Source organism: Dendrobium catenatum, unplaced genomic scaffold, assembly GCF_001605985.2.
Source record: "Dendrobium catenatum unplaced genomic scaffold, ASM160598v2 fragScaff_scaffold_211, whole genome shotgun sequence".
NCBI lineage: Eukaryota > Viridiplantae > Streptophyta > Magnoliopsida > Asparagales > Orchidaceae > Dendrobium > Dendrobium catenatum.
The window spans coordinates 303,164-330,579 of NW_021318673.1; the positions used below are offsets into that span (position 1 = coordinate 303,164).

A 27,416-nucleotide genomic window follows, 5' to 3' on the forward strand; every position below is an offset into this window, starting at 1 on the left:
AAAACAATAAATAGAGCCCTCATTCTACACAAAGGGGACTCAAGTGAAGAGAGAGAAGAAGAAGAGAAGGAGGAGAAGGAAGAAGCTCCTCCTCGACCACCGTCGGAGCTCTTCCCGCCGCCTGAAGACGCCGGAACTCTGCCAGATTTTCGAGAGAATGCCATAATTCTGCCTAACTTCCATGGGAAGCGGAAATTCTTACCAATTTACAGCAGAGTTCCCTCCTGACGCCGAAACTCCGCCCAAGTGAAGCTGGATTTCTTCTTTGCCACCAACAGACGTCGGACTTCTACCCGACGTCGGACCTTCATTTTTATTCCATGAGGTTAATTCTGCTTAGTTTTTAATTAATTAATTAATTAATCCTCTTATATTTTTTTTTCAGCCGAAGGGCTTGAAATTAAAGGGAGATTAGTGTATTGGCGTGTTCAAAGGAGAGCAGCTCAAATGGTTCTCTTAACTATTTGTAATTAAAGTTCAGCTTTCAAGCAGAACTTAACTAATTGTAAAGAAAAATGAGAGTTTAATTGAGACTAAGATAAGTTATTTTACATTTCTTTTTTGTCTGTTCTGTATGTTTAGGGGTATTAAATTGCATGGTCTGAGGAGTTATTTTCAAAATCTTGTTTCATAGAGATTTATGGTCTATTGACGATATCTTTTTTTTTGTTCAAAAAACAGTTATAAATCTATTTAGCTATATATTTTCTTTTCGGTGCTTTACAGTATTTTTTGTTGTGAAAAATATTTTTTTTTTATAATTAGATATATTATAATATGTAGTAAATATAAGAAAATTATAATTATTAGTAATTTAAACAATATAGTTTTTCCCATATAATAATTTCACATGTACTTTACAGACAAGCATTCAACTGCAAAATGTTGGAAAGCACCATTACAGAGAGGTTGCAGACCTCATGGAGAAGAAAAGAACTAGAGGCTCTAAGAGCAAGAAATTACTGAAATTGTTAGAAATATGAGAGGGGCTTCTATTTACAATATATATATATATATATTATTTATTTTTTCTAACCAAATATCACTATTTTAAAAATTCCTATATATGAAGTGCTTTACTCTGGTTTTACTTTAACCAAACGGCCCCTAACGTGGTTGGGCCGTTCCCAAGGCAGGCGGGCCAGGCCCGCTTAACCATTGACTGGGGGAGATGATAAAGAAATGCGGGATCGGGTGAAGGCACACAGACGGCGTCTACCGGTTCTTCCTCGCCAATTTACGTCGTTGCCTGCATCGAAGGGGCAACTAATTTCTTCAACACTTAGGCTGCGCCGCTTCGATTCCAGGATCCGGATAGCTGGAAGTTACCGGCCATGGCAGAATTAAAAAAGCCAACAATTTCTTATCTTGCTGAGGTTGAATGTTCTATCTTTCTCTCTCTTGTGCTATAGCTTGCTATTTTGTTTGCCTCTCCCTTCGTGGATTGAATTTGTGTTGTGGATCTGATGATCGTAAACCATAGATGATAAATCTTTAGGGCAAAATCTTTTTGACATCCTTCGTTGAGCGGAGATTGACTACAGGTTCGTTTGTCTAGCTCTAGTGATGGATTTTTTTTTGGGGGGAGATTTTAAGCTCTTTCCGTAGCTTCCCGTAAGTTTAAAATTTTGCCCAACCCTTGGATTTGGGCTAAAGTAAATCATGTTTCCTAATCCAAAGCCTTTGAGAGAGATATAAAAACTATCATGTATTAGTCATAGGAAAAAGGGGTAAATTTGTTGAAATGCTGCTTTATAGGGTCCTAAAGATCTATTTAGGATCCTAAAAACCCCTGTATGATCAAGCATGATCGTAGAGAAACTCAAAATGACTTAACAATGCTCAACATACCCAGAAAATCAAATCAGAGGCCAAATTTTTTTTTTATTAAAAAAAAAAAAGCCAACAAAAGGACCATTTCGTTACAAGGAATCCATCAATGCCAAGATCACATGATTTGGGGCTTAAAATTGTTCAAAGATTGATTGAACGGGGTTGTGTAGACCGATGCGGGCTGACCATCCCCGTCTGTATGCATCAGCAATCATCTGCATGTGAGGAAGGGGCGGCAATGGTCCTTGTGGTCTTTGACCCTTGAACAATTATGTTGTTTTCATAATAGGCCCCCAAAAAGCTCTCAGTGAGAGCAATACATAATATCAATTCGATCGTGCTGGCCCGTTTGTTATTATGCAAATAGTTGGGATTTTTTTTTAACTTCTCAAAGCCATTGTGACCCCCATAGACCTTCATGTCACGAGCCATTTCCAACATATAACTTCTCTCAAAGAGTCAAATAAAAAAGGACAAGGCATTATCGTCATATTTCGATGCTCCCAAAATTGAGCGATAAATCTTCATTGAATTGTTAATGTTAATTTAATTGTGAAAATTTTGATCTATAACCTATTGCCCTCACAGCTTCAATATCTCTGAAGTGTTATATTCTTGGCAAATTCAAGATACCATCTGTTGCTGCAACTGCCACTGCTTGACCATCATTGACCACTAGGGTCAAACTCGATTTTGATGGTTCTATTGGACCATCATAAGTGCTAATGTGCTATCATCACATCATATTTTTTTCATGGCAAGACATAATGAACATAATTTTTTATTGATAATTATGATCATTATTCTAGATTACTTCAGATAAAGACTAGAATAACCTTCTTAACTATGATGCACAGACACGTACACGGCGTCATGGATACGACACGACACGGACACGGGACACGCCAGTTATTGAAAATATAGGATACGGACAAGGGTTGGATACGGTATTATAATTTTTATATTTAAAAAATATTGTATAAAAATTAAATAAGTATAATTTTAAAAATAATTTGAAAATAATAAGTTATTTAACTAGAAGTTGTGCTTAAAATGATTAGTATTAGGATGTCGAGAGTCAGACGTCGATGTCGTTTATCAATCACCGAGAGAGAAGATGAAAATACCTTCACTGTCAAAAAGAAATGAAAATGAGAATATTCGATGATTTGGTATTAAGTGCGGACGTTGATTTGGTGTTGTGGATAGGAATAAGAAATTTAGTTTAAATCCCGCCAAATACAAGAAATTATATTTAAACAAATTCATAAAATTTTTAAGATACGCGTATCGAACACGCGTGTCCAATTTGTATTTAATATTTTTTAATCGGACATGTTTTCGGCTTGTCCGACACGTGTCAGAGGAGTGTCGAACGAGTGTCGTGTCGGATACGGTGTCGGACACTGCATGTCTCTTTGAGGAGAAGTGTCGGTGCATCATAGCTTCTTAATATCTATAAGCATTTTCTCATTTCAATTCATTAGGGATGATGACATAGGATTTTTCAAGCTCTAAGGAGCCTGGAACTTTGAGAAAATCTAGCGTAGGGGATCATAGCTATCATCATCAGCATCATCTCCATCGCAGAAAGTTTAGAGCTTTTGCACTTAGGAAATTCTAGTTGCATTTTTCATCTTGTTAAGCTCTTGTGTTGATGTTAGTTCATGATGTACCTTGGGCCTTTTGTGTCATTCATTATTTTGTGTTTTGAACTTTTCATCATGGACCATGTGATGTGTTGAGTATTGTGTATTGTTGATTTAGTAAGTTTTTTGCTAATCAACATGTTTAGAATGATGATGGGTGGTAGGTGTGCAAAAATTTCGCCATATGTTGACTTCTCCACTGCCTTTTTTTACCTTACTGCATATCTTTGAATGGTGTTGATTGAGAGTTGTTCACTTAGGCTTGCTTGCCTCTTTAAGCATGAAAAAATGAATGATCAAATATAAGTTTGAGTTTCTCTATTTGTTCTTGGATTTGTGTTCTTTCTTTGCTAAAGGAAAGGAATACTTCAGTGAAGTGCTTATCCTCAGTGAAGGATTTCCAAGTATTGAAATATTACAATTATGATGAAGGATTGCTTGCAACAATAATTTTTTGGTTATTTCAATGTCATTCTTATCTATATTTTTTTTTTCTTTATTCAAAATCCCTATGAAAATTTTATCTATATTTCAGTTAAAATTAATTAACATTAATAATTATGTTTACAAATCACAATTTTTTTTTTTGTGATCGTTGTGATGTATCTTGTTTATTCTTGTGGATAATTTATCGAATCTAGATAATATAATAAGTCTGTAGTAATGTTTCTTTCCGTATTCTAAATATTTAATTTTAGATTTACTATTCCTAATTATGAAAGAGTTAATTGAATTTTCTTATGAAGATCTGAACTTGGTAGAATTCATCCATTAGTATAGTGAACCCATTGATTGTCCTTTATCATGTTTGGTGTCTAAGTAAGTTGTTTCCATAAGAAAACTTGTCGTTTGTTGATTGTCCATATTGCATTTGTGGTGGCATCTTATTATTTGATTTTTTTTAATACCAAATAAATATAGTTTTACTTGAAAAAGTCATTTCCATCCACAATTGTGCCGCAACCATCTCAATTAAAATAAATGTTGTAAAATTGCTTGCTTTATAGCTGTTTTTGCTTCTAAATCTCTAATGTGACCTCACTTATGTCCTAATCATTTTCTTCAAGATTAATGCCACAATCCATGTTGCATTGTTGTCATTGTTTCATTTAAGGCTTATGTTTCAATCAGACTTGTGTTGTAGCTGTTAATCCATCTTGGTCTATGCTGCAACCTTGCTTGTGCTTTCATCATCTCATCAATAAGACTTCCACCATAACCTGGCTTGTGACACAATCATGTCTTTCCAAACTTGTGTTGCGTCTTGCTTGCAACATCATTGTTTTCCTCAAGAGATTTGCCACAACTTTGCTCGCATTGCAACCTTTTATTTCAAAACCTGCATGGCAACATCACTTATGCAACAATTATGCTCTTCCACACCTATGTCACAACCTCACTTGCACAATATTATTCTCTTTCATGATGTACATGACAAGCCTACTTGTACTGTTGTCATCAGCGAATTAAGATCTATGCTAGAATATTTCTTTTGTTATAATAGTTACTTTTTAAGACCTGTGTTGCAACCTTGCTTATGTCTATGCCAGAACCTTACAATATCTCCTTCAAGGCTTGCATTACTATCTTGTTTGTGCTGCAACTGATTAGAACTACAGCACAAATCAATTGTGCTAGTATCATATTCCTCAAAACATATACCCTAACTACTTGTGTCATAGTCATTGTTGCATCCACGGAATCGCCTTTTTGGTTTTATATATATTAGTATTATGCAATATTATTCTTACATAAAAGAAATTTAATGTAATATTATAAATTACTTTGGATTTTTTTTATGGACCAGTGGGTCCCCCACTGTAGTTCCGTGTTAGACCGGTCCTCCATGGACCAGTCCAGCCGGCCCAGCCCCCTGGGCTGGTCCGGCTTGTTTACAGCAGAAGGGGGCCGGCAGCTTCAAAGCAGAGCCCTACATTGGGTACTCATACTCATACCCACCCACGTACCCACCCATACCCAATGGGCATGGGTGGGTATGGGTACGCCCATGACCTCGTGGGTGGGTATGGGTGGGTACTCAACATCAGAGAACAATCTGATTTACATTACTAATCACCATATGCATGCAGTATTTTATAGTAATCCTTACTACGTAGTGCACAACATTGAACTGCGTCGCGACCACGATAAATTTTTATATGTGGCTTGAAAGTTTGCAGTCCGAGAAAATGGCAAAAAACCTCAAGGTCATTAATATGTGGCAGACTGCATTCAAGAAGTATGGAAAGTGGATGGTGTGGGTGGATATGACATCCCGAAAGTCACCATAGGTGGGCGTAGGTGGGCAAAGCCCGCCAGCGCAGAGCGTGGGTACCCAATGGGTACCCAACCAGGACCCCATGTAAGGCTCTGCTTCAAAGAGGAGGGAAAGGGTGGGGTCCACTTGAGATTCAAATACAATCTTGGAGCCAAAAGAAGGAGAAGCAAGGGCAATTAGGTCCTTTTGTATTAATTTTAAATTGTATGCATTAAGTAGGGAGAAAAGGCTAGGGTTAGGGTTATGTGAGGTTTTTCTGAAAGTTCTCTTGGGTTTTCTTGTGGCTAAGGCTCTAGATTGATATCTAGAGATTGGGAGAGTGTGATCCTCCTCTCGAATAGAGGATCTCTTGTATTTTTACTATTTTTTTCTTTCATCTACTAGTAAACTACAAGTTGTTTCTTCACTATTTCTCTCAGATTTGCTGTTTCTTCCACTGTTTTGCTGTCATTTTCTGCTGTGGACAGCAGGTTTCATTGATTATTGCTTCCAAAGTGTTTAGGAAATACTTGAAATCAAGTATTTCTTATCACTCCGCTGGTGTCAACTTTGCCTTATCTTATTGATTATCACTCCGCTGGTGTTTAGGAAATACTTCGAGATGTATTATACTAAAGTCCCTCCATTGACTTAGAAGTGGGCCGCCCTTGTACCACCCTTGACCAATTTTTTTGATATAATGGATATTATTCAATTGGGCCAGACTCTGTTTTTTCCCTCCAAGAGTTTTTCATATAAAAATCTTTTGTTCTCCTCTTTTTTTCTTTTTCTGTGTGAAGGCGATTAAATCTATCCTCACCTCACCGGCTCAGAACAATAATGTTATTTTGAGGGAATAATTTAGTTGCTAACATTCATTACCAATAGGCCTTTTGTACTTGGATTACAGATTTCTCAGCTACCATTTGTCCTGTTTGGTTGTTGACCTTAAGATTTGATTTGAGGCAGAACCTGTACAGAGCTCTTCTGCATAATCTGTACTTCGTTGATGAATGATTAAACCTATGGATTATCTTAAAATTTTTAGCATGTTCATGAACTCGTTTAATTCTGGGATTACTTGGTAGATATGTCGTGTAAAAAGATCTATGAAGCAATGAAGAGTAGTTTTTGTCAGCTTAGAAGTAGATTTTCGTGGAACTTGGAAATGACTGTTTTTATCCTACCAGAAGAATCAGCGTCATCAAACTTTATAATTTATTCTTGGAGTGTGTTTTGTGGCAGCAATGGTCACTGCTAAAAGCCGTGGAGCCAACTCAGATTAAAGCTGCTGCTGAAATTGTTAATGATGAAAAACCTGTTACCATTACTCCAGCTTCCACACAGAAGACTAATGATGACCCTGCTGCTGAGAATGACAATAATGCCGCAGAGGAAAATAGTAAAGCTCCGGAGCCAGAAGAATTAGAAGGAGAAGAAGCTGCTGAAGAGGATAAACCAGTGATAAAGGTCTAAAATTTCCAAGTCATCATCTTTATTCTGGTTTTCTTTCACATTCGTTGAGCATGGATACTGCAGTTTTTCTGCCATACAGGGTAACCTTGATAGAATATTATATTTTTGTAGTTGGAAACTGCCCCAGCGGATTTCCGTTTCCCAACAACAAATCAAACTCGGCATTGCTTTACTCGCTATATTGAATACCACAGGTAATGGAATCATAGGTGGCTGTATGAGTAAATTTTGTCTACTTATCTGTTATACTATTACACCATGGATGTGAGATTCTGGTCTACTTACGGAGTATTTAATTTCAATGGTATCTGCTTCCAGGTGCGTAACCGCAAAAGGAGATGATACTTCTGAATGTAACAAGTTTGCGAAGTATTATCGTGCACTTTGCCCTGGTGAATGGGTATGTTCCCAGCATCCATTACAAGCTACATTGAACTCAATGTTTATATTGTGTAATGTATGAGGAAATTGTTTTTATTGTCTTTTTGTGTTGAAAACTGTTGTCTTCATTTGCAGTTTAAGTGGTATAACAACAACAACAACAACAACAACCACTATATGGGGTCTACATGAATTATTTTTCTCCATTGTGTCTGGTTAAAAGTCAAATTCTCTTTTAAATCTAATAAAGAAAGGTCATTTCTAATATTTTATAACCAATTATTTTTAGATCTACTTCTACATTTCTTAACATAAGTCCAATTTAATACATCTACTCTCCTAATTGAGTCATCGGAAGGCCGCCATTTTATATGACCAAACCATCTAAGGTGACTCTCTCTAATCTTATGTTTCAGTGGAGCTACTCCAACCTTTTCACTTATATGTTTGTTTCGTATTTTGTCTTTAAGAGTAAAGCCACTCATCCACCTAAGCATCCTCATCTCTACAACACTTAACTTAAGATTATGTTCCTCTTTTAATGGTCAACATTCTGCACCATAAAGTATTGTAGTCTCACCACCATCTCATAAATTTTCCGTTAAGTTTGAGGGGAACTTTTCTATCACATAACAAGTCCTATGCATTTCTCCACTTCAACCCTCCAACTTAGAATTCTACTAATAATATCCTCATCTATTTCACCCTCACTCTGAACAGTAAACCTAAGATATCTAAAATGTGTACTCTTATTTATGACTTCATCGCCCAAAGTTACAATTTTCCCACTAGATCTATTATTACTAAAATTACGCTCCATTTATTCGAATTTAGATCTACTCAAATGAAAACCTTTAGACTCTAAAGTTGACCTCCATAATTCAAGTTTACCTTCAACTCCCTCTCTAGTCTTATCAATAAGAAGAATATAATTAGCAAAAAGCATACATCAGGGTACAACCTCTTTCAAATGTCTAGTGAGAACATCCATGAGTAAAGCAGAAAGATATGGGCATAAGGCTGATCCTTAATGTAATCCAACTAAAATAGAAAAATGCTTAGTCAAACCACCTTCTGTTTGAACACAGGTAACAGCTCTTGCATACATATCTTTAATGACTTGAATATAAGCATTATTAACCCCTCTTTTCTAGAACTCTTTATAAAACTTCTCTTAGAACTTTATCATATATTTTCTCTAAATCAATAAATATCATATATAGATCATCCTTATTCTTTCTACACTTATGCATCAAACCTCTCAATAAATGTAGAGCTTCCATAGTAGGGCATGAATCCAAATTGATATTGAGAAACATTAGTATCACGTCGTAACCTATGCTCCATAACTCTCTTCCATAGTTTTGATGTATGACATATTAACTTAATTCCTCTATAATTTGCACAATCTTGTGCAACACCTTTATTCTTAAAAGTAAGAATCAATACACTCATTCTCCACTAATCTTACATCTTTTTATTTTTCAAAATAATATTAAAAAGTTCAGAAAGCCAAGAAATTCCTTCATCTCCTAAGCATTTCATTTCCTCTCTTGGAATATCATCAGGTCCAACGGCTTTTCCACATTTTATTTTCTTTAAAGCCTTTCTAACTTCGATTTTACTAATAAGCCGGTAAAAATAAAAATATTTATTTTTATTTAGAATGGTAAGACCACTCAAGGCAATCATATTCTCACAATCTTCATTGAAAAACTTAGCAAAATATCTCATCCACATTTGTTAAATATCCTAATAAAAACACTTTTTTATTTTCATCCTTAACGCACTTCACTTGAATTAAATCCTCACTACTCCTATCTCTTTATTTGGCTAATAGTAAGATTAAAAAGACTGTGATGCGAAACCGGCTTATTTATAATGCATATATTGTAAGAAAGGGCACATAAAAAAAATGTTGAAAACTCCATGAAAAAGCCTCTAGGTTATGACGAACATAAAGTTAATCAAAAAGGCATACTTATCTTGTTCTTATAGCAATATTGATGACTAATTATCATATATTTAATGCCCCCTGAAATTTCAGATAAGACATTTTGTTGTTGTTTTAGTAGTCCTAAATCATTTTATACTATAATGTGTTTTTTTTTTTTAGTCATATTTTAATAGATTTCTCATCTAGTAGGGCCTATTTGGCTGCAAATAGGATTTAGCTCAAGCAAGATTTAGTAAATCCTGTAAATTCTGATTTATCAGATCTTAAGGCAATTAAATTTTGAAAAAAGTTTGATATGACAAAGGTTAAGTCCGATTAAATCTTGATGAACTATTTGGCTACCTTAAGTTTTAAGTCTTTTTAGGGTAGTGAGGATTTAATTCAACAAAGGTTAAGTCCGATTAAATCTTGATGAAAAAAGTTTGACATGACAAAGGTTAAATCCGATTAAATCTCATGATCTGATCAAATATTTTACATGTTCTCTTTTCCTATATGAGAACATTTTTGTTTTTAATCAGACCATGATTCCTTTCTTATTGTGCTACTGTGATGCTCATATTGGAATTAACACACTCATTCTCCGCTCATCTGACATCTTTTTAGTCTTCAAAATAGTATTAAAAAGTTTAGTAAGCCAAGAAATTCCTTCAGTGAAATTCTTTATGATAAAGCCTTCTTTATGCATCTCCTAAGCATTTCTGCATCTTTATTGGAATATCATTAGGTCCAACAGCTTTTCCACAATGCCTAATTTACATAATTAAATATATTTAATTCTAATTTAAAAATTTTAGCCAAACTTAATTAAATTAATTAAATCATACTTATTATATATTAATATCATAATTTAATATTTATTAATAAATATTAAATTAATGAAACACAAAAAAAAAATATTTAACCTCTAACCTTTAAATGAAGACCTAAATATTAGCCATATAAATTGAATAATTTCCTTATTATCCAATGTTTTTTCTCTTTCCCCATATTATTTTTGTATTATTGTAATTTGTAATGAAAAAGAAAATCAAAAATAAGAAATGCTGATACTAGCACAAAGAGCGTAAACAGTATTCTTCTCTGCCAGTGCTAGTCAAATTCTATAATTTCTTCTCTTTGGGCTTTATCCATGCTCTTCCTATAGCCTTATGATTGACTAGGGTTTGCTTTTCCTCTTCTCGATTTCTTCATTGCTGCTTCGACTGTGTGCTTCGTGTTAAGTATAGTTTTGAAAGAGTAGCTAAAGAAAGCTTCTTTGCCTCTGATGACGACGTTCATGCCAGATCATAAGTCACAATGGGAGCTCACCACGAAGATAATGTTCTTTCTCCCCTTTTGCTTGGCTTTTCGGCTACATCCTATAAATCTACCTAATCATTGGATTTACTAAATCCGGGATTTAACAAAATGGAGAAGAAATGATATTTATAATTCTGTAGGATTTAAAGTTGTCTTTTTTGTTGTTTGTTAGGATTTAGGCTAAATCTTGCTCAAATCTTGCATTCAAACAGCCCCTTAGAATTATCATTTGAAAATAGATACACAAGATTACCTAAATAATATAAGAATTGCGATGAGGCTGTCACTATGAAGGAGCATTGTTGAATTTAATGTCTCCTTATATTTTGGACTTTTGAGTACATTGATTTTAGCAGTCTCAGTGGCTAACCAATGAACCTAAGGTTGATATCTGATCATTTGAAATTGATAGAAGTTTAGTCTTTGGTTACTAGTTGAAGAACCTTCCAATAGAAAAATATTTATGAAAAGGATGTAAAACAGGCATTATAAGTTGCAGAACTGAAAACTAACGGCTTACATACTCAAATATTTTACATATTCTTTTTTCTTATATGAGAACAGTTTTTTTTTTTAAATCAGACCATGATTCATTTCTCATTGTGCTACTGTGATGCTCATATTTCTTTTCCCCCAACCAAAAACATTCTCACTGTTTCTAGTCCTGCTTTATTGGGGAGATTGTAGATATTGATAGCTATTTTTGTTAAGAAATTCCTGTTAGCTTAACTCTTAGGCTTTATTTGGGACGTCTTTTTTATTATTTTTTAAAGCTGTTTTCTAGTAAAAAAAAAAGTGTACTAAAAAATTACTTTAAGAAATAGCAAAAAAGTCAGTCTCAAACTTAGTCTTAGTTAAAAAAAAAAAAAAAAAAAAAGAAAAACGTCTCTTTGGCGTAGAAAATACTTGTGATATCAGTTGCCTTTTGTTTGCAGATTGATCGATGGAATGAACAGAGGGAGAATGGAACTTTCCCTGGTCCCCTCTAGATGACTTCAATGCAGATAAGCATGATGGCCTCTAATATCCCCACCAGACATAAATTTATGGAGTGATAGTCAAACCAATTGAGGCTTATATTCCAGATTATTGGCTAAATATTTTTTTTCTTAATCTTTTTGAGGCTTAGAGGGTTAAGACATCAATGACTGCAATTGCTTCCATGCCTGTTTAGCTTTTTCGATCTTATAAACCTTTAGCTATGATGCTCGATATGGTTTGCAGGATGCAATGCCTACATTTGAATGCAAGCATTTTAATAAGTATTATTTATCTCTGATTTACTTTTTATGTGGCTTCTTTTGTGAAGTGTAAACTGTTGAGATTGTTCTCGCATTTGTGAAATACTTGAAATATGTTCTTGGTTTCCCGAACTTTGAAGAGGCAATAGTTCAGATTTGCTATAATTCTTGAGAAGAACGAATGTTATTACAGATTGCTTCAGAACAATATATTCTTCATATATGTAGTGTTATGTGAGATATTACCCAACTTTGGAGTTGTGAATGTAATCTTAGGTTTTGTTTGGGATAACTTTTTGGTTGATTCTTAAAGCAGTTTTTTAGTACAAAAGGAAAATCTTTGTATTAAAAAATTGCTTTGAGAATCAATAAGAAAGTCGTCCCAAATGATGCCTTACTCTATGACCATTGGGGCCCCTGGATATAATTTTTTTCGCTATTGGGTGCCTTGGAAGATCGCAATATATTTGATGAAATAGATATGATAACGATGCATGAGTATTGCCTATGGTTTGAAAACTCATTAAATTTCAGAAAATTTTATTTTGACTTTTTTTTCTGAAAAATAGTGTATCTCTATGTAAAATGCATCAACCGTGTTCAGAAGGTTTTTTTTTACATTTAGATCAATTAAGATAAATTTACATACATCATATAAATAAGATTTGAATTTAAGACCTCGTAGTTGGTTGTCAATATTCTCATGAACAATAGATCCAAGATATCTAAAATGTGTACTCTTATTAATGACTTGATCGCCCAAAGTCACAATCCCCTCACTAGGACTATTACTGCTAAAATTACACTCCATATATTCCGTTTTAGATCTACTCAAGCGAAAACCTTTAGACTCTAAGGTTGACCTCCATAATTCAAGTTTACCTTCAACTCCCTCTCTAGTCTTATCAACAAGGAGAATATGATGTGTGTGTAAATATTTAGGTCAATTAAGATAAATTTACACACACATCATATACACAAAAGATTTGAACATAAGACATCGTAATTGGTTGTTAATATTCTCAATCAACATACCAAAAAAAAATTATGTAAAAAAGTTGATGGCTATGTGTTCAAAGGTTAAAATAATTTGTAGGTAGTTTATGAGTGTCATTTTTGTCTCAAATTGCCTTATATATTTAATTTAATTCATTGGTTTTAAAAATTGATTCAAAATAGTTCATTGGTTTCTTAAGTATATCTTATTTTAGATCATATTTCAGGACTTAAAATGATTAAATTGAATATATTAAATTATTGAGACTAAAGTTTTGTTTGAGATAGTTTTTTATCATTATTTTTTCATTACTTTTAAAAAAAAAGTATACTATCAAATTGCTTTATAAAACAGTAAAAAATTGTCTCAACTGAAGTCTAAAATGTTTTCATATAGATAGTTATTGAGCAATTTAATCCTTTTTTATTAGATTTAGACTGTGCAAACTAACTCTATTAAAAAGGTAGATTAGATTGTCTTTAACTCTCATTTTTTTCAGGAGAGTGAAATCACCTAGTAGAACAATTAGACAATCATATATCAGGATATTATGATGTGAATCTAATGCCTAAATTTTAGGAGAATAATATAACAAAAGGAGCTAATTTAGTTCATTCACATATGTTCTTCCCTAATTGGGGGTATTTATGGATTTTAATGACTCATATGCACCAACAAGCATCCATTATCTAAGCAATAATCACCCACCAAACTCAAATTACTCCTTATAATTATCAGTATTAGCATATTCCTATCATTTTCCACACCTTTAAAATCAAGCATGCCTTCAAGTTCTAACTCCAAAGACAAGAAAAACTCTTAAGAAATACATGAAGCATGCCCTCAAGATTTGGAGCGGAGGAAATCATACTTCACATTGTAAGAGCAAAGAGTCCATACTTTCTCTAGAGATGAGATCACCTTTAAATCTTCAATTATTTGACCCAAAAACTAAGGAAAGCCTTCTACATAGATAATTCTAGACACAAACATTACTTGTTAATTATCATGATAAATAAAGTATTCAAAAATATATATTCCTACTACAAATGGTATGATAAATTTTGTGCTTAGATATTCTACTAACATCCATCAAACATATTTACATGAGATTTAGTGACTCCAAATCAAAATTTTCTTCAATTAATGTCCATTGAAATCTTGATGTTCATGGTTTGAGTTTTTTCTTTAGGGGCTATCAGGTTAAGCAAAAAATAATGCAATGTAAATGGAATTGATATATCCTCAAAAAATTATCTTGATCGGGCTCGAATCTCGAGGCAAAAATCAAGTTGGAGACTTCAAAAATTAATTCTGGAATCATATGAACTTCGATTTCAGCTAACTTACTGTCGAACTGATCGTCTTGGAAATACGAACCCAACGACACCAAAATCGACTCAATATGAGTCCAAATCAAGGACCCGAAGCACTGTTGGAAGGTTCAAAACACAATTTAAGTTACCAAACGGTTTCCAAACATGATGTGCTTATAGTCGAATCGAGCGGCTCGACGAGACGAATCCAATGAGCCTAAGATCGCTGAATTCTAACATCATTAAGACCTTCAAATGTCTAACGAATGGTCCACAATCAAGGGATTCAATATCAGTCATCCATTCAAACCACTCCCGATTCGCCCCTGATCTCTCACCTATTGATAGACCATGCTACTCCAGAAATCTATAAATAGACCCCTCATTTCTCTTGAGAGGGAGGCCGAAGCGGGGCCTAAGCAAGAGAAGGAGAAGAGAAGAAGGATAGGAGGGAAGAACTTCTCCTCGACAACCACCGCCGGAATTCTATCCAAGTGACACCGGAATTCCGCCCGACCTCCAAGTGACGCCGGAATTCCGCCCGACCTCCAAGTGACGCCGGAGTTTCACCAGAACTCCAAGTGACGCCGGAGTTCTGCCCGAATGCCATTTAACGCCTTAGTTCTCCTCGACCGCCAACGTATGTTGGACTTTTACCCAACGTCAAACCTCTGCTCGTCGCCAAGTTCTACCCAACGTCGGACTTCTACCTGATGTTGGATTTTCGCCAGACATATATCTGATGTTGGATTTCCGTCCATTGCTGGATTCTACCTGACACAGTCCTTCTGACCTTCGTCGCGAGACAACAGTCCTTCTGACCTCTGTCTCCAGCCGACTAGGTCCTTTTGACTTATGTTGCTCACTGATTACAGTCCTTCTGACCTCCGTCACTAGCCGACTACGGTCCTCTTGACTTACGTCGCCCACCGACTACAGTCCTTCCAACAAAGCGAACACATCAACTGGGATTCTTTGTATTCTTATCATGTAATGTACTCTATAAGATGTACATCAAGCTAAAGCCTTCCCCTAAGGAAGTGCCTCATTTGTAATCAACTACAATACTAGTTGATTCATTTAAACTGGGCTAGTCCCGTGGTTTTTCCCCCTATTCAGGGGTTTTCCATATAAAAATCTTTATGTCTCCTTTAAATGTTGCACCCTATCTCTATATCTATGTATGTACTGGATCTTCGTACAATGCTAAGATGTTAAGCTTTATTTTTCTCTATCGCCTCGAATACTTCAGAACGCAACATGAATATTTTGAAATTGTTTGGATGAGTGTAAAATGAATGTATTATATATATATATATATATATATATATTCATTAGAAGTAAAATGAATGTCGTGTAAAATGCAAATAGAGTGGTGGTAGGCGGCTGACATTGACGGTGGCGGTGGCCGACGGCGACGATTGTAATGGGTGGTGGTGAGCAACGGTAGCGGTGGCGATAACAGCGACGAAAATGTTTGGCGCCGGCAATGGTGGACAGCAGTGGGTGTTGTAGTGGTGGTGGCAGACTACGATGATCGGTGGCGACAGGTGGTGGTGGTGGTTGATGGCGACAGACGATAGCCATTAGTGATCGATGGGGGCCGCCATCAATGGTGGCCAACTGAGGCTGGAGAAGGTGGGCGGTGGTGGTCAAGTGCTTGTGTGGGGCTATGGTGAGCGCCGGTGGTTGCAATGAATTTTTTATGTATTTGAAACTTTTCCAAATTGAAGGAATTCAAAATATGCAAAATAAACTAGATGTTGAATTTTAAATACATCAAAATTTTACTTTGCATTTATTTTATTTCAAACCAAACTTTAATATTTTCAAAACCCCTATCTTTGAAATACTTTATCCTTCCTTTGGAGGCAACCAAACACCCCAATCAAGATACAATTTTTGACTCATCGGGGTCTTAATGCTCATCATTGATGAAGTAGCAACACCTTCTGACATCTCGCATTTAGGTTTTGAGTGTTGAGCTGACATAGTTGCTAGTAACTCAATAAATTATTAATGACAGCATCAATCGATGCTTGATCCGGTCAGAATTTCTTGAGAATTCTCATTCAATTATTTCCTATAAGCTTTAGAGATTAGTCAGAGTAAAGTTTTTAGACTTTTCATTTGCTCTTGACTTCATCTGATAACAGCTTTTAAAAAAAAAAAAAAAATCATGTCAATGAAATTTGACATTACATGAAAAAGACTTATCATTTGATTCAATTGTTGGAGTTAACTGAAGGATTGGACAAGACTTCAATTCAACTCGTTTAAGTATTTTTTTTTTTTTTTGGACATTTAGGCCATTTAAGGCAAACTCATACACACAACGCATTCACAAAGACTCGAACCCAAGACCTCTTAGTTGGAAGCATAAGCTCTCAACCAACAAGCCAAGATGAGCTGTGTCGTTTAAGTATCCTGAACGGATGCTGATAGAATACCTGACAAAATGTCTTATCCCCAGCAAACAAATATCAATTGAACTCGAAGTCTATAAATACAAAAATCCATTACATTATATTTTCAATGATTAACAAGTCAGCATCAGCTATTATTGTAGAGAGAGAGAAAGAGAGAGAGAGAGAGAGAGAGAGAGTATTTCGATTCTTTGTGATATAACTATCAACTACAATATGCGTTGAAACAAAAGAAATGCCCTCAGGCATTCAAATCCAAATGCCTTTATTCCATCTCAAAAGAAAAGCTCACATGCATGCACTAATCCCTTCAATGCCAACTGCTCATCTCCTTCACGTTTCCCATCTTGACAGAAGTGCTCGATTGAACAATATGCGAGTAAAACAGCTAAAATATTTCACGAGAACATATTTCACTAATTGTATTCTTATTTTATTCCATATCACTGCATTCAAAAAACTTACAGAAGGAATACATGTGATCCCATCATTATTCATCTATAATACCTTTTCATCTACAAGCTACCGCACTCAACAATATACAACGGCATCTCGCTTCTAATATAATCCAACAAAAAGAACAAGAGATCTTGAAGCTCACTCTTATAGGAAAAATTTTATGTGAGGATATTTCAATACAAATTGTGTCAGAATGGACTTAATAACTATTGAATTTATAATTTTATATTGAACTAATCTCATAATAAATTCAATAGTTTTTAAGTCCAACGTACTCTTTTTTGCAACTCTATCTTCCACCCCCGCATTGTGGGATAAAGGCTTGATGTTGTTGTTGTATCTTCCACCAAAAACGACCTATTCGTGTTTGTATATCTACATGGTAACAACCGAGTTCGTCGCACCTAAGCTTCCTATTCTGCATAAACAATCTGGTATAGGATTTTCATAGAATGCCTCTTCTGATCTAAATCTCTCCTTACCCTTTGTTCCTGATATGGGTCCTTTCCTCTTCCTAGGAGAACCCTGCCTGTTTACACAGTCAAATATGGAGATTAAGCATTGAAGAAACCAAACAAATAAATAAGAATACATAGAATGTTGATCATACCTTCTTCTATGTATTTCCATAACCATGTCAGAGAATCTCTTGCCTTCCACAAGTTTGCCCTCCTTGACCTTATCAAACAACTGGACAAGTGCTTTCCTGTATAGGAATAAAATTTAGACATTTGAGAAGTTTTGAAGTATACTTTTTGTATGGTTGCAAATGCTGGGGACATAAAATCAGGCCAACCTGTCAGGGGATATTGTTTTCCTGTGGCCCAGGAATCGGCGATGACCAGCCACGGTCCGCGCCATATTCCCTGAATATGATGGAACAAAAACATCACTCTCTACTGACACAATGTAGTCTAAGGCAGCCATTTGTGATGCGTGATGAACGAAAGGTTCCAACTCAGAAACCGATGCTATTGTTTCCTGAAAAAACAATTGAAGGTAAGAACAATTGAAGGAAAGGAGCTATTATTCTGTGCGGACACCAGACGGTTCTCCCGTCCGGTTAAGCGGTGATGTGGTGCATTTTTATTAGACTTCGGACGCCCTTCGGACTCAGCACAGAATAATAAATCAAAGGTAAGACATCAACTTCATGGAAGAATGGGCATCTTACAAAAGAAACTCAGACTGAAAATGAATGAAGGAATAGCAAATTAGCCTCTCTTTAATGATATGATGTCAACAACACTTAAGAGTCATTTTGCAAGAATACATATGACAATATTTCTAACTAAACAGCAAACATAAGTAGTAGTCAAAGTAAGAAAATATGAGCTTTCAACAGCTTCATTAGGCTTCAAAGCACTTCTCTGACTGCTCCTTCGGTGGCCTGTGGTTTTAAATAATATTTTAAGAAAATAATGATTTCATTCACTCAGTTTTGTGTTTTGAACAGATAGAGCTTAAATTCATGTTGATTTTTAATTATGTGAAATCATATGATAAAATTAGCAAATTTCAGTCTTCTAAAATGTTCTTTCTAAATTAATTTTTTGTCTTGATAGGCAATCAGGAACACTAAGAGAATGAAAAGTTTGGCCTTGTAGACAAAGGTTAAAGGGTGGTTTGCATCCTTGGTTGATTGGAACAATAAGTGGCACATAAATGAATGATCGAGGGCTTTAGGCCAGGCTAAGGGGCCATTTGGTTGCTTATAAACAACATGCTTTAGACAGTGAAAGCTTTCTAATCAAAGAACATGATCAAGTACATATTGGTTTACAGCATAACAAACGAAATGTAAAAGATGGCCAAGAAAGAAACAAAAATAGAATAAAAAACGAGATATTATCATGTAACGTACCTTACTCATCAATAAAGGAAAGCGGGACTTCAGTTCAGCCATTTGAGAATCACCACCATATATTTCTCCTGAAGCAATATAGATGGGAGTGTTTGATGGATATCCCAATGCAGAAAGAAACATCCCAACCTCCTTTGGAGTTAATGGGCAATAACCTTTGCTCCTTTGCTCTTTCGAGTCAATATCCTTCACCTTCCAATATGATGTGTTTTCTCTATAATAGGAATAAACTTTGTCAGTATAAACTAATAAACCTTAAACATCAAAAAACAATATAACAACAACAACAACATCAAACCTTTGTCCCACTATGTGGGGTCGGCTACATGAATCTTTTTCGTAAAAACCAATATAATACTAAATGAAAAAATTGCAGGAAAATTCTACCGCATCGAAGTCAATTCGTTAGCTTCAATAGTCGACAATCCATATGTGCACCCAGTAAAGGCCAGCATGTCCTTCTCATAACGCAAGTGTAAAGCAATATATAGACCATGTGATCTCATCCTCTCAACCAATAACTACAGAAATGCATCATCAGCATTAAATGCTTCTCAAAATAACCCAAAATGCTTGAGATATAGTATATGAAGAGCTCCCTACCTTCCCAAGAGATTCAATATGAGGAGCAAATCGAAGAGCGCCATAGAAAGCACGACAACGGAGTCTTTGAATGTCAAGAGGCAATTTGTTATTCGCAAGACGAGAATCTGACTTAGCCGCTTGGATAACCTACGTGCGAAAGTTTTGCGTCAAGTTAATTTATAGAATACACCATTGGAAGTTAGAGCTCTACATCTAGTAATGTCAAACCTTATAATCATCCCAAAGATGAGATATCTCGTCTTGGTAGTAGTCCATCCCAGACCAACTTATGAAATGCTTAAACGCTTTGGTTTCTGCTTTCAATTCTTTTGGCAATTTCTTCACAATTCGAACGTCATTTGCCAAAGCACTGATAAAATGGTCCTCATCAAATACATCTGAAAATTTACTGTGGTAAAAAAATTTATATGTTACAATAGGATGAAATCTGAAAAAAAAAAAAAAAAAAAAAAAAAAAAAAAAAAAAAAACATGAGATGGAAAAATTAAATGCAAAGAACCTTGAATCTTGCCAAAATGATCTTTTATCAAGTTTAGGGATAACAAGTGTAGCATTTATGATTCGTGCAACAGCAACCATGTCACATATCTGAAATAAAAATAATATCATGACAATGAAAACATCAAGAACTATGAAAAGAAAATAAATAAGTTCATTAAAAGGTTTCATAGGACTCTTCCAACTTTTGAGTTCAAGCATCGCATGTGTTTGTGTTTATTTGAAGAACATATTACTTGAAAATCTATTTTTTAATAACAGTTCAAATAGAAATAAATAATTTGACTTTCTTCAAAACAATCAAATCACCTCTAGAGAGTTCAGATTTGGACGGCTGCTACTATTTGGTCATATAAATCAGACGAATGTATTAGGGCATCTCCAACCGAAAAAACTTATTTTTCACTACAAAATATAGTAATACACTAATATGCAGTAACTTATCTTCAACAAAACTCTATTTTCTAACATCAAAAAGAGAATATTCCTAGTATATTCTTTCTCATATTTAAAATTTTAAAATTAATAACCAATTTTTTGAATTAAAAAAAAAAAACATATACTGGGTGATCAGTGCGACGCCAATATTGGGGTCGCACTGTTCACCCGCAAGCAAATAGCGGAAGATTTGGCATTTGGCATTCGACTGGAGAAGGCCTTAGGCGTAATGTCATTATGATGCATCTAGTGCCATGAATGGAACAGCATATGATCTTACATCTGGGAAGGTAAGTTTGCACGTTTTATTTCTGAGATTGTTATTTAGAAGAGCAATAAGTGACTGAACAATACAAACTTGCAGACTGAGGGCTTTCACAAAAGAAGAAGCTTGCGAAGAATTTCTGCATTCCTCAAAATTGCAGAGCAAACCACAGGAACAGGGAAACTTGAGTAGGATAACATTCATATGATCAACTAAGCAACTACAATCTAGTCTAAAAACTATCTAAAAACTTCCATCCTATCATGAAGGCTAAGGCCAAATACTAAGGCACCTAAAGCTTTGAGTTTAGTTCAACCTTAAATAGCTAAAAAATATTTTAGTGTATAATTACCAAATGGTTGGCCTTCACTCATAACTTTAAGCTTTTGTGTTTATAAAATAATTTTGAACAATGAATACTTCGGTTCAATCACAAATATGACATTTGAAAAATATATAGGGGTAAAAATACAAAATAATCGAAACTCATCCAAAAGCTTAAACTTTCTAGTTTAAAACAAATTAAATCAATGGCTATTTGGCTACTTCAGTTCCCTTTGGTTTCTTACTCCCTAACAAGCCAATTACATTCTTACCTTGAGACACTGCATCAGGCGTATGAAAGCAACTGCAAAACAGAAATGGAAGGGATAAGGTAGGTAAGTCATGACATACCCCTGCACGCATTTGGTTTAATCCACCATTGGTGTAAACAACAAGGTAGCCCCTTGACTCCCCGGGAGCTGATGCACAATGATAAATCAGTAAAAATGCACAAATAAAAGCAATTTGGAAAAAAAACACAAATCAAACAGGATAATGCTTTTTTACATGAATAGGATGGGTTAGGTGAGACACACTGCACAAAATCACGGCTTGATGGTGCTTGCCATAGCTGCTTAAAATCCGAAATTTCATTCAAATTGTCCACCTTTTTAATCTGCAATAGTGAGGCATGAAAAAAACAAGTATAGTTAGATAAACTTACAATAACTTCGTACGCAACCGCGGATTTAGTAAAAAAAAGATTAAATCTCGAAGCTGAGAACGGCAAATTCAATCCACAACCTCAAAGTAGAAACGTCAAGTGCCAAAAAAAAAAAAAGCATCCATTTACAACAACAAGAGGTATTCCGCTTGCATCACCCACCATCATAGGTGAAGACGGCACCTTTGAGAGCTGCGGCGGCGACTGCTCCTGTACCCACCTCAGCTCACTCTTCCAACTCCGAAATCCGTTCTCCGGCTGCCAATCAACACAAAACCCACGTTATTAACAACAATGAAACCTCCCAACCCCTAGTTAAATCCATGAAAAATTGCCCCAACCCTGAAAAAACAGAGACTAATCGAGAATACACAGAAAAGCAGATTTTAAACCCGTCAGGGAGAGAGATAGTACAGCCCATGTCGCAACCTTGTAGAGCTTGAATGCATCAGGAAAGACGGGCACCCTCGACGACGGGAACACATGTACGGCAAAAAGCGAGCCTAGGCAGATTAACGCGATGGCACAGGTTAGCCACTGCCGAAAGACGGTGAGAACGCTCGGTGTTAAACCGCGCCTCTTCATCCCTTACAGCCTCCCCTCTTATCTTTCCTCTCAAATCTCTTCCTTTTACAGAGAGGTCTTAAATGAGAACGACGACGGTGAAAGCAAACGGGAGAATCCAGCGGCGTAGGAACTCTTTTTGCGTTTCGCCTTTCGACCCACTTGCGTTTCGGCCAGCTTTTAAGAATCCAGAATTCCTAGTTGTCGAAACTTCCCTAATCGACACGTTTATTCCCGATATGCCCTCCATCGGCTTTGTTCCTGAAATGCCCTCGTCCGCTGTAGCCGTTGCCTTTTATTACATCCAGTGAACGTACGCTCCTCTACGTTCGGTTTTAGATCAAAACAGCGCAATACCGAGTACCGAGTTGTACCGTAGAGGAGCGTACGTTCACCGGATAAAATAAAAGTTCCTCGACTGGCCGACTGCGTGGCAAAACGGGCAAGTGGACGGATGAAATTTTGGGAAATAAAAAAAAATGGCTGATCAAATTTAAGATTATAATAAATTATTAAATTATTATGTTTTTTATAAAATAAATATGATATAAATACGAATTATTTCTATTATATCATATTTATTTTAATACAAATTCAATAGTATTTATTCCTATTTTAAATTCTTACTAACATTTATTGGGAGAAATATGCACATACTATGACGTTTATTTGAAACATTTTTTTGCTAGTTTGGTTTTCAAACTACATTTATAGTGTCATTTGATTATTGATTTCTGATTGATTTTTTCTATTTTTTTAGAAATTTTTATGATTGAAAGTTACATTTTATAACTAGAATTATCAATATATGATATAGTTTAAAAAAATTGTTCAATTAAAAAATATATTTATAATATTCACAATAGCTTTCAAAAATACATTTTTTAACAATAACTTTACAACCATTTTAGTAAAACAATGTTGTCATCCCAAATAGATCATAAATCTGAGTTGCTTACAATATTAACACTCACAAGCATTCTTTTCTCAAATTATCAAACATTTAAATTACAATAAAGTCCAATTATTATTTTCACTTTTATCAAATTTCTAATAATTTGATCATAACATATATAAATATATGAGTTTATATATAAATATATGAGTTTAATAGTGAAACATAATAATTTTTGTGCTAGTTTATAAATAAATAAATTTTAGATGTCATGCATGTAATTCTCCCAAATATTTAATCAAAATACTTTGACTCAAATATTATTCAGAAGTGAAAATTAAAGTAAACTTAACTATAATTGTGCGACTACAATCATCTAACAAATTATCTGATCACAATTATCTTGCTAACCATCGTCACTTAGCTACAATTTACTAACCATTATCATCTAACCACAATTGCATGTCAATCATTATCATCATCAACTAACAACATCACCCGATCATAATTCTCTAACTACTATTATCAAACCATTATCACTTGACTATCATTATCTGATCACTGCCACACGACTTTGCCTCATAACATTACCAATAATATTGATATACGAATGAGTCGAATTGTTCATTAAACGTACCATTTCTTTTATATGCATATTTTTTAATCAGGAAGTTTTGTTATTATACAAGTTTTTTCCCAAACAAAATTCCTGTTAGAGTTCTCTTCCTGATGACCTAATTGTTGGTGCTTAATTAGGATCTTATTTTAGAAGGCAATAATTAAATTCAAATAAAGACATATACAAATAAAAGTAATTATACTTCGGCCCACAACATAAATGCAGAAAAAAAAAAAATTTGCATGTTGCCTTGTTGGTTTACATGCTTTTCAAAGAAAAAAAAAATCTAAATTTTAGCTGGCTGTGCCGAACTTAAAAGTTAATGCTGAGAAGTCAAATTCACCAAAATAAAAATAAAAATCTACAAAGCTTACTCAAAATTCAAAATAAATTTTAAATTTTCTGATAATTTGCATAGTGCTCATATGATAAGATTAAAAAAAAGAATAATAAAAAAATAGTTTTAATAATATAACGATAGCTTTATTCATATGTTTCAGTACATCAAAGATATTTTTATTAGAGATTGGAGGAATATAGCATTATTCAAAATTATATGATCCAACCACTTATTTCTTAATTTATCCGACCATTTATTATTATTTTTAATTGAATCATTTAAATAAAATAAAATCCCAACTAAAATTTTTCTTTAGATATTTTTTTAAGAAAATTGAGGATATCTTGATATTATTTAACTCAGGATAACTTTAAAAGTTATTAATTATTTTAAAATTTATATTATAAATAATATATGTATATATATAATATTTAATTCATCTCTATATAATTTTTTTGGTTAGCACGAACCTAGATGTGATATTTGAATTGAAAACTTTAATAATTAACTCTATGATAAAAAAACTATGATTTTAACAAATTTAGGCTTCTTTGGGACAACTTTCTTATTGCTTATTAAAGCAATTTATTAGTACAAAAATTTGAAGTAGCTCTTTAGTACAAATTTTTGTACTAAAAAACTGCTTTAATAAGGAATAAGAAAGTTGTTCCAATCGAAGATTAAGGTTTTGTTTGGGATGACTTTCTTATTGCTTCTTAAAGCAGCTTTCTAGTGCAAAAATTTTAATTTTTGTACTAAAAAGCTGTTTTAAGAAGCAGTAAGAAAGCCGTCCCAAACGGAACCTAAGTCTTGACAAGCCGAACTTATTGCAACCAAGAGGCCCTATGATTTTTCCCATTCTTGGGTTTTGCATATAACAAGCTTTTAATTTCTTATAGTTTTTTTACGCATATTAGAATTTTGTTCAAAACATAGATATTAAATATAAACTCTACCGTTGTAAAATGTTTGGGCGAGGTCATGCCCATCATTCATTAAATAATTAACAACAATTACAACATGAATAACATATCACTAAAAGTGGCTAACCAAACAAGAAAGATAGCATGTTAGTAGATCAAAAAGAAAGAAAAAGATGCTCAAAAACCAAACTTATAAGGCTCAGACTAACCCACAAAGTCACATCAAAAAAATCAATATCACTGATAATTGCCTTTCATGAGTCTCATATTAGTTTGTTGGTTGAAAGTTTTGGCTATCAACAAATATGTCTTAGATTTGACTTTATATATATGATGTGTGTATGAATATGACTTAATTGACCGAAATAGGAGCGTCATAGATGGAATGAAAACAAACAATTACAACGCAGTTGGAACGAAATACTGCTTAAGAGAAATACAACAGTTGAATGTTTCTCGACAAGCACTGAATTGAATGTTTCATGGCAAACTTAACACTGTCCGTCAAAGAATAGGTGATGATGACTTTCTTTGAAATGGGCACAAAGTCCGCAGGTTTCATCAATAATAATTCCTCTTTTGGAAAGATCCCCTAATGATTTTTCAAACAAGAAAAGCATGGTTGATAGGCTAATCATGTCTTTAAACCATGTGTGTTTATGCTTAAAAAGAAACCTAGGAATTAATAGCCTGGTTAATATTGTAATAAGCTTTTTGTTAAAGAAAGAATCTTTCCCCAACCATCAATATGAAATATTATTGATATGTTATAAAAAAATTATCTTAATCAAGTACGAATCTTGAAGTAAATATGAATCGAAAATTTTCTAAATTAAATCTGGGGCAATTTGAACTCTGATTTCAGCAAATTTATAATCAAACTAAACATCTCGAAGAGACTAACCCAATGAAACCAAAATCGATCCAATCTAAGCCTAAATAGGTCGAAATTATGGGCGCGAAATACAAATGGAAACTTCAAATCATAAATTGGATGATCAAATGATATCCAAAATATAGCATGCTTAAGTCAAATCAAGAGGCTTAACGAGACGATTCTAACTCTGACATCATTTGGGCACATAAATGCTTGATAAACACTCTACTATCAAGGGGATCAACATGAGTCGTCCGTTGGAGCACTTCCAACATGTCATTGATATTCTTTTTATTTATGAGGCATGCCACTCCTATAAAATAATAATTAAACCCTTCATTTCTTACATGGTGGGAGGAGGGAGACGAGAAAAAGGCTTTTGGGCTTAGAGAATTATGAAGCTCCACTCTGGGAAATCCGCGTCACTAGCCTGCCGTTGTTAAATCTCCACTCGATCATTGCCATCGGATCCCCATCTAGTAGGCATTGACGTTCCTTCCAACCACCGTCGCACGACTACAGTCCTTCTAACCACCAATGTCGTCCGACTACGGTCTTTCCGACCACCATCTTTCGTTTACAATCCTTCTGACCACCGTTGCCCACAGACTTCTTTCTTTTTTACTATTGTCGCCCGACTACAGTCCCTCCGACCACTATCGCCCGACTACGGTCCATCCAACCACCATCGCCTAATTACGGTCCTTCCCACCATCATCGCCCGACTACGGTCCTTCCGACCATTGTCGCTCAACTACGATCCCTCTGAGAGTCAACCCATAGGCCTTTCGACACCATTCTTAAAAAGGAGGCTTAAGTGTTGTAGAATCTCCAAATAATTTAAACTTCAGAAAGAGTGCCAAGAGTGTCAATTGATGGAAGCCCGAGATCACCTCTATCCATGGTTAAGGCAGTGGAGGATAAGTAGATCAGGCGAAATTTGTAATTAATTATATATTATCATTCCCACATAAAAAAATAATAACGCTGATGATTTTTTCTGAGCTTTAAGAGAGATAGGGATCTGAGCCATTTCAATACATAAGATATACATAAATTTTTAATTCATTATCATATATAAGATCCGCATAATTTTTTTCCCAAATTTTTCGATGAGTGTGCAGTACTCCCGAACTCACGGTTACGGTGTTACTGTGAACCGACTACCGAGTTCATTAAGCGCATGTGCGCTTAACATGAGAGTCAGTGCAAGGCTAAGGAAAGCAGTCAACAATGCAGTGACTG

At 34.7% G+C, this 27,416-nt stretch overlaps 2 protein-coding genes across 6 annotated transcripts; one reads left to right on the forward strand and one right to left on the reverse strand.

The window, feature by feature from the left end:
- The first annotated feature begins 1,182 nt into the window (after positions 1–1,182).
- Positions 1,183–12,225, forward strand: LOC110102158 (cytochrome c oxidase subunit 6b-1). The gene is made up of 5 exons (XM_020830348.2): positions 1,183–1,376; positions 6,985–7,209; positions 7,327–7,409; positions 7,534–7,615; positions 11,791–12,225. The coding sequence occupies exons 1-5, from the start codon at positions 1,335–1,337 to the stop codon at positions 11,842–11,844; spliced, it is 486 nt and encodes a 161-aa protein (XP_020686007.1). The 5' UTR covers positions 1,183–1,334; the 3' UTR covers positions 11,845–12,225.
- A 5,021-nt stretch (positions 12,226–17,246) lies between these two features.
- LOC110102154 (O-fucosyltransferase 7) lies at positions 17,247–22,690 on the reverse strand. Of its 5 annotated transcripts, none has more exons than XM_028693009.1 (12): positions 22,383–22,690; positions 22,137–22,211; positions 21,797–21,905; positions 21,641–21,708; positions 20,264–20,352; positions 19,972–20,152; positions 19,762–19,890; positions 19,546–19,679; positions 19,159–19,372; positions 18,091–18,275; positions 17,905–18,000; positions 17,247–17,823 (listed from the first exon to the last, which is right to left on the reverse strand). In XM_028693009.1, the coding sequence occupies exons 1-12, from the start codon at positions 22,536–22,538 to the stop codon at positions 17,670–17,672; spliced, it is 1,590 nt and encodes a 529-aa protein (XP_028548842.1). In that variant the 5' UTR covers positions 22,539–22,690; the 3' UTR covers positions 17,247–17,669. The 5 variants fall into 5 exon arrangements, with proteins under 5 accessions (XP_028548842.1, XP_028548840.1, XP_020686002.1 ...); XM_028693007.1 differs by having other exon boundaries at positions 22,368–22,690; XM_020830343.2 differs by having other exon boundaries at positions 22,116–22,211; positions 22,383–22,689.
- Positions 22,691–27,416: the final 4,726 nt, after the last annotated feature.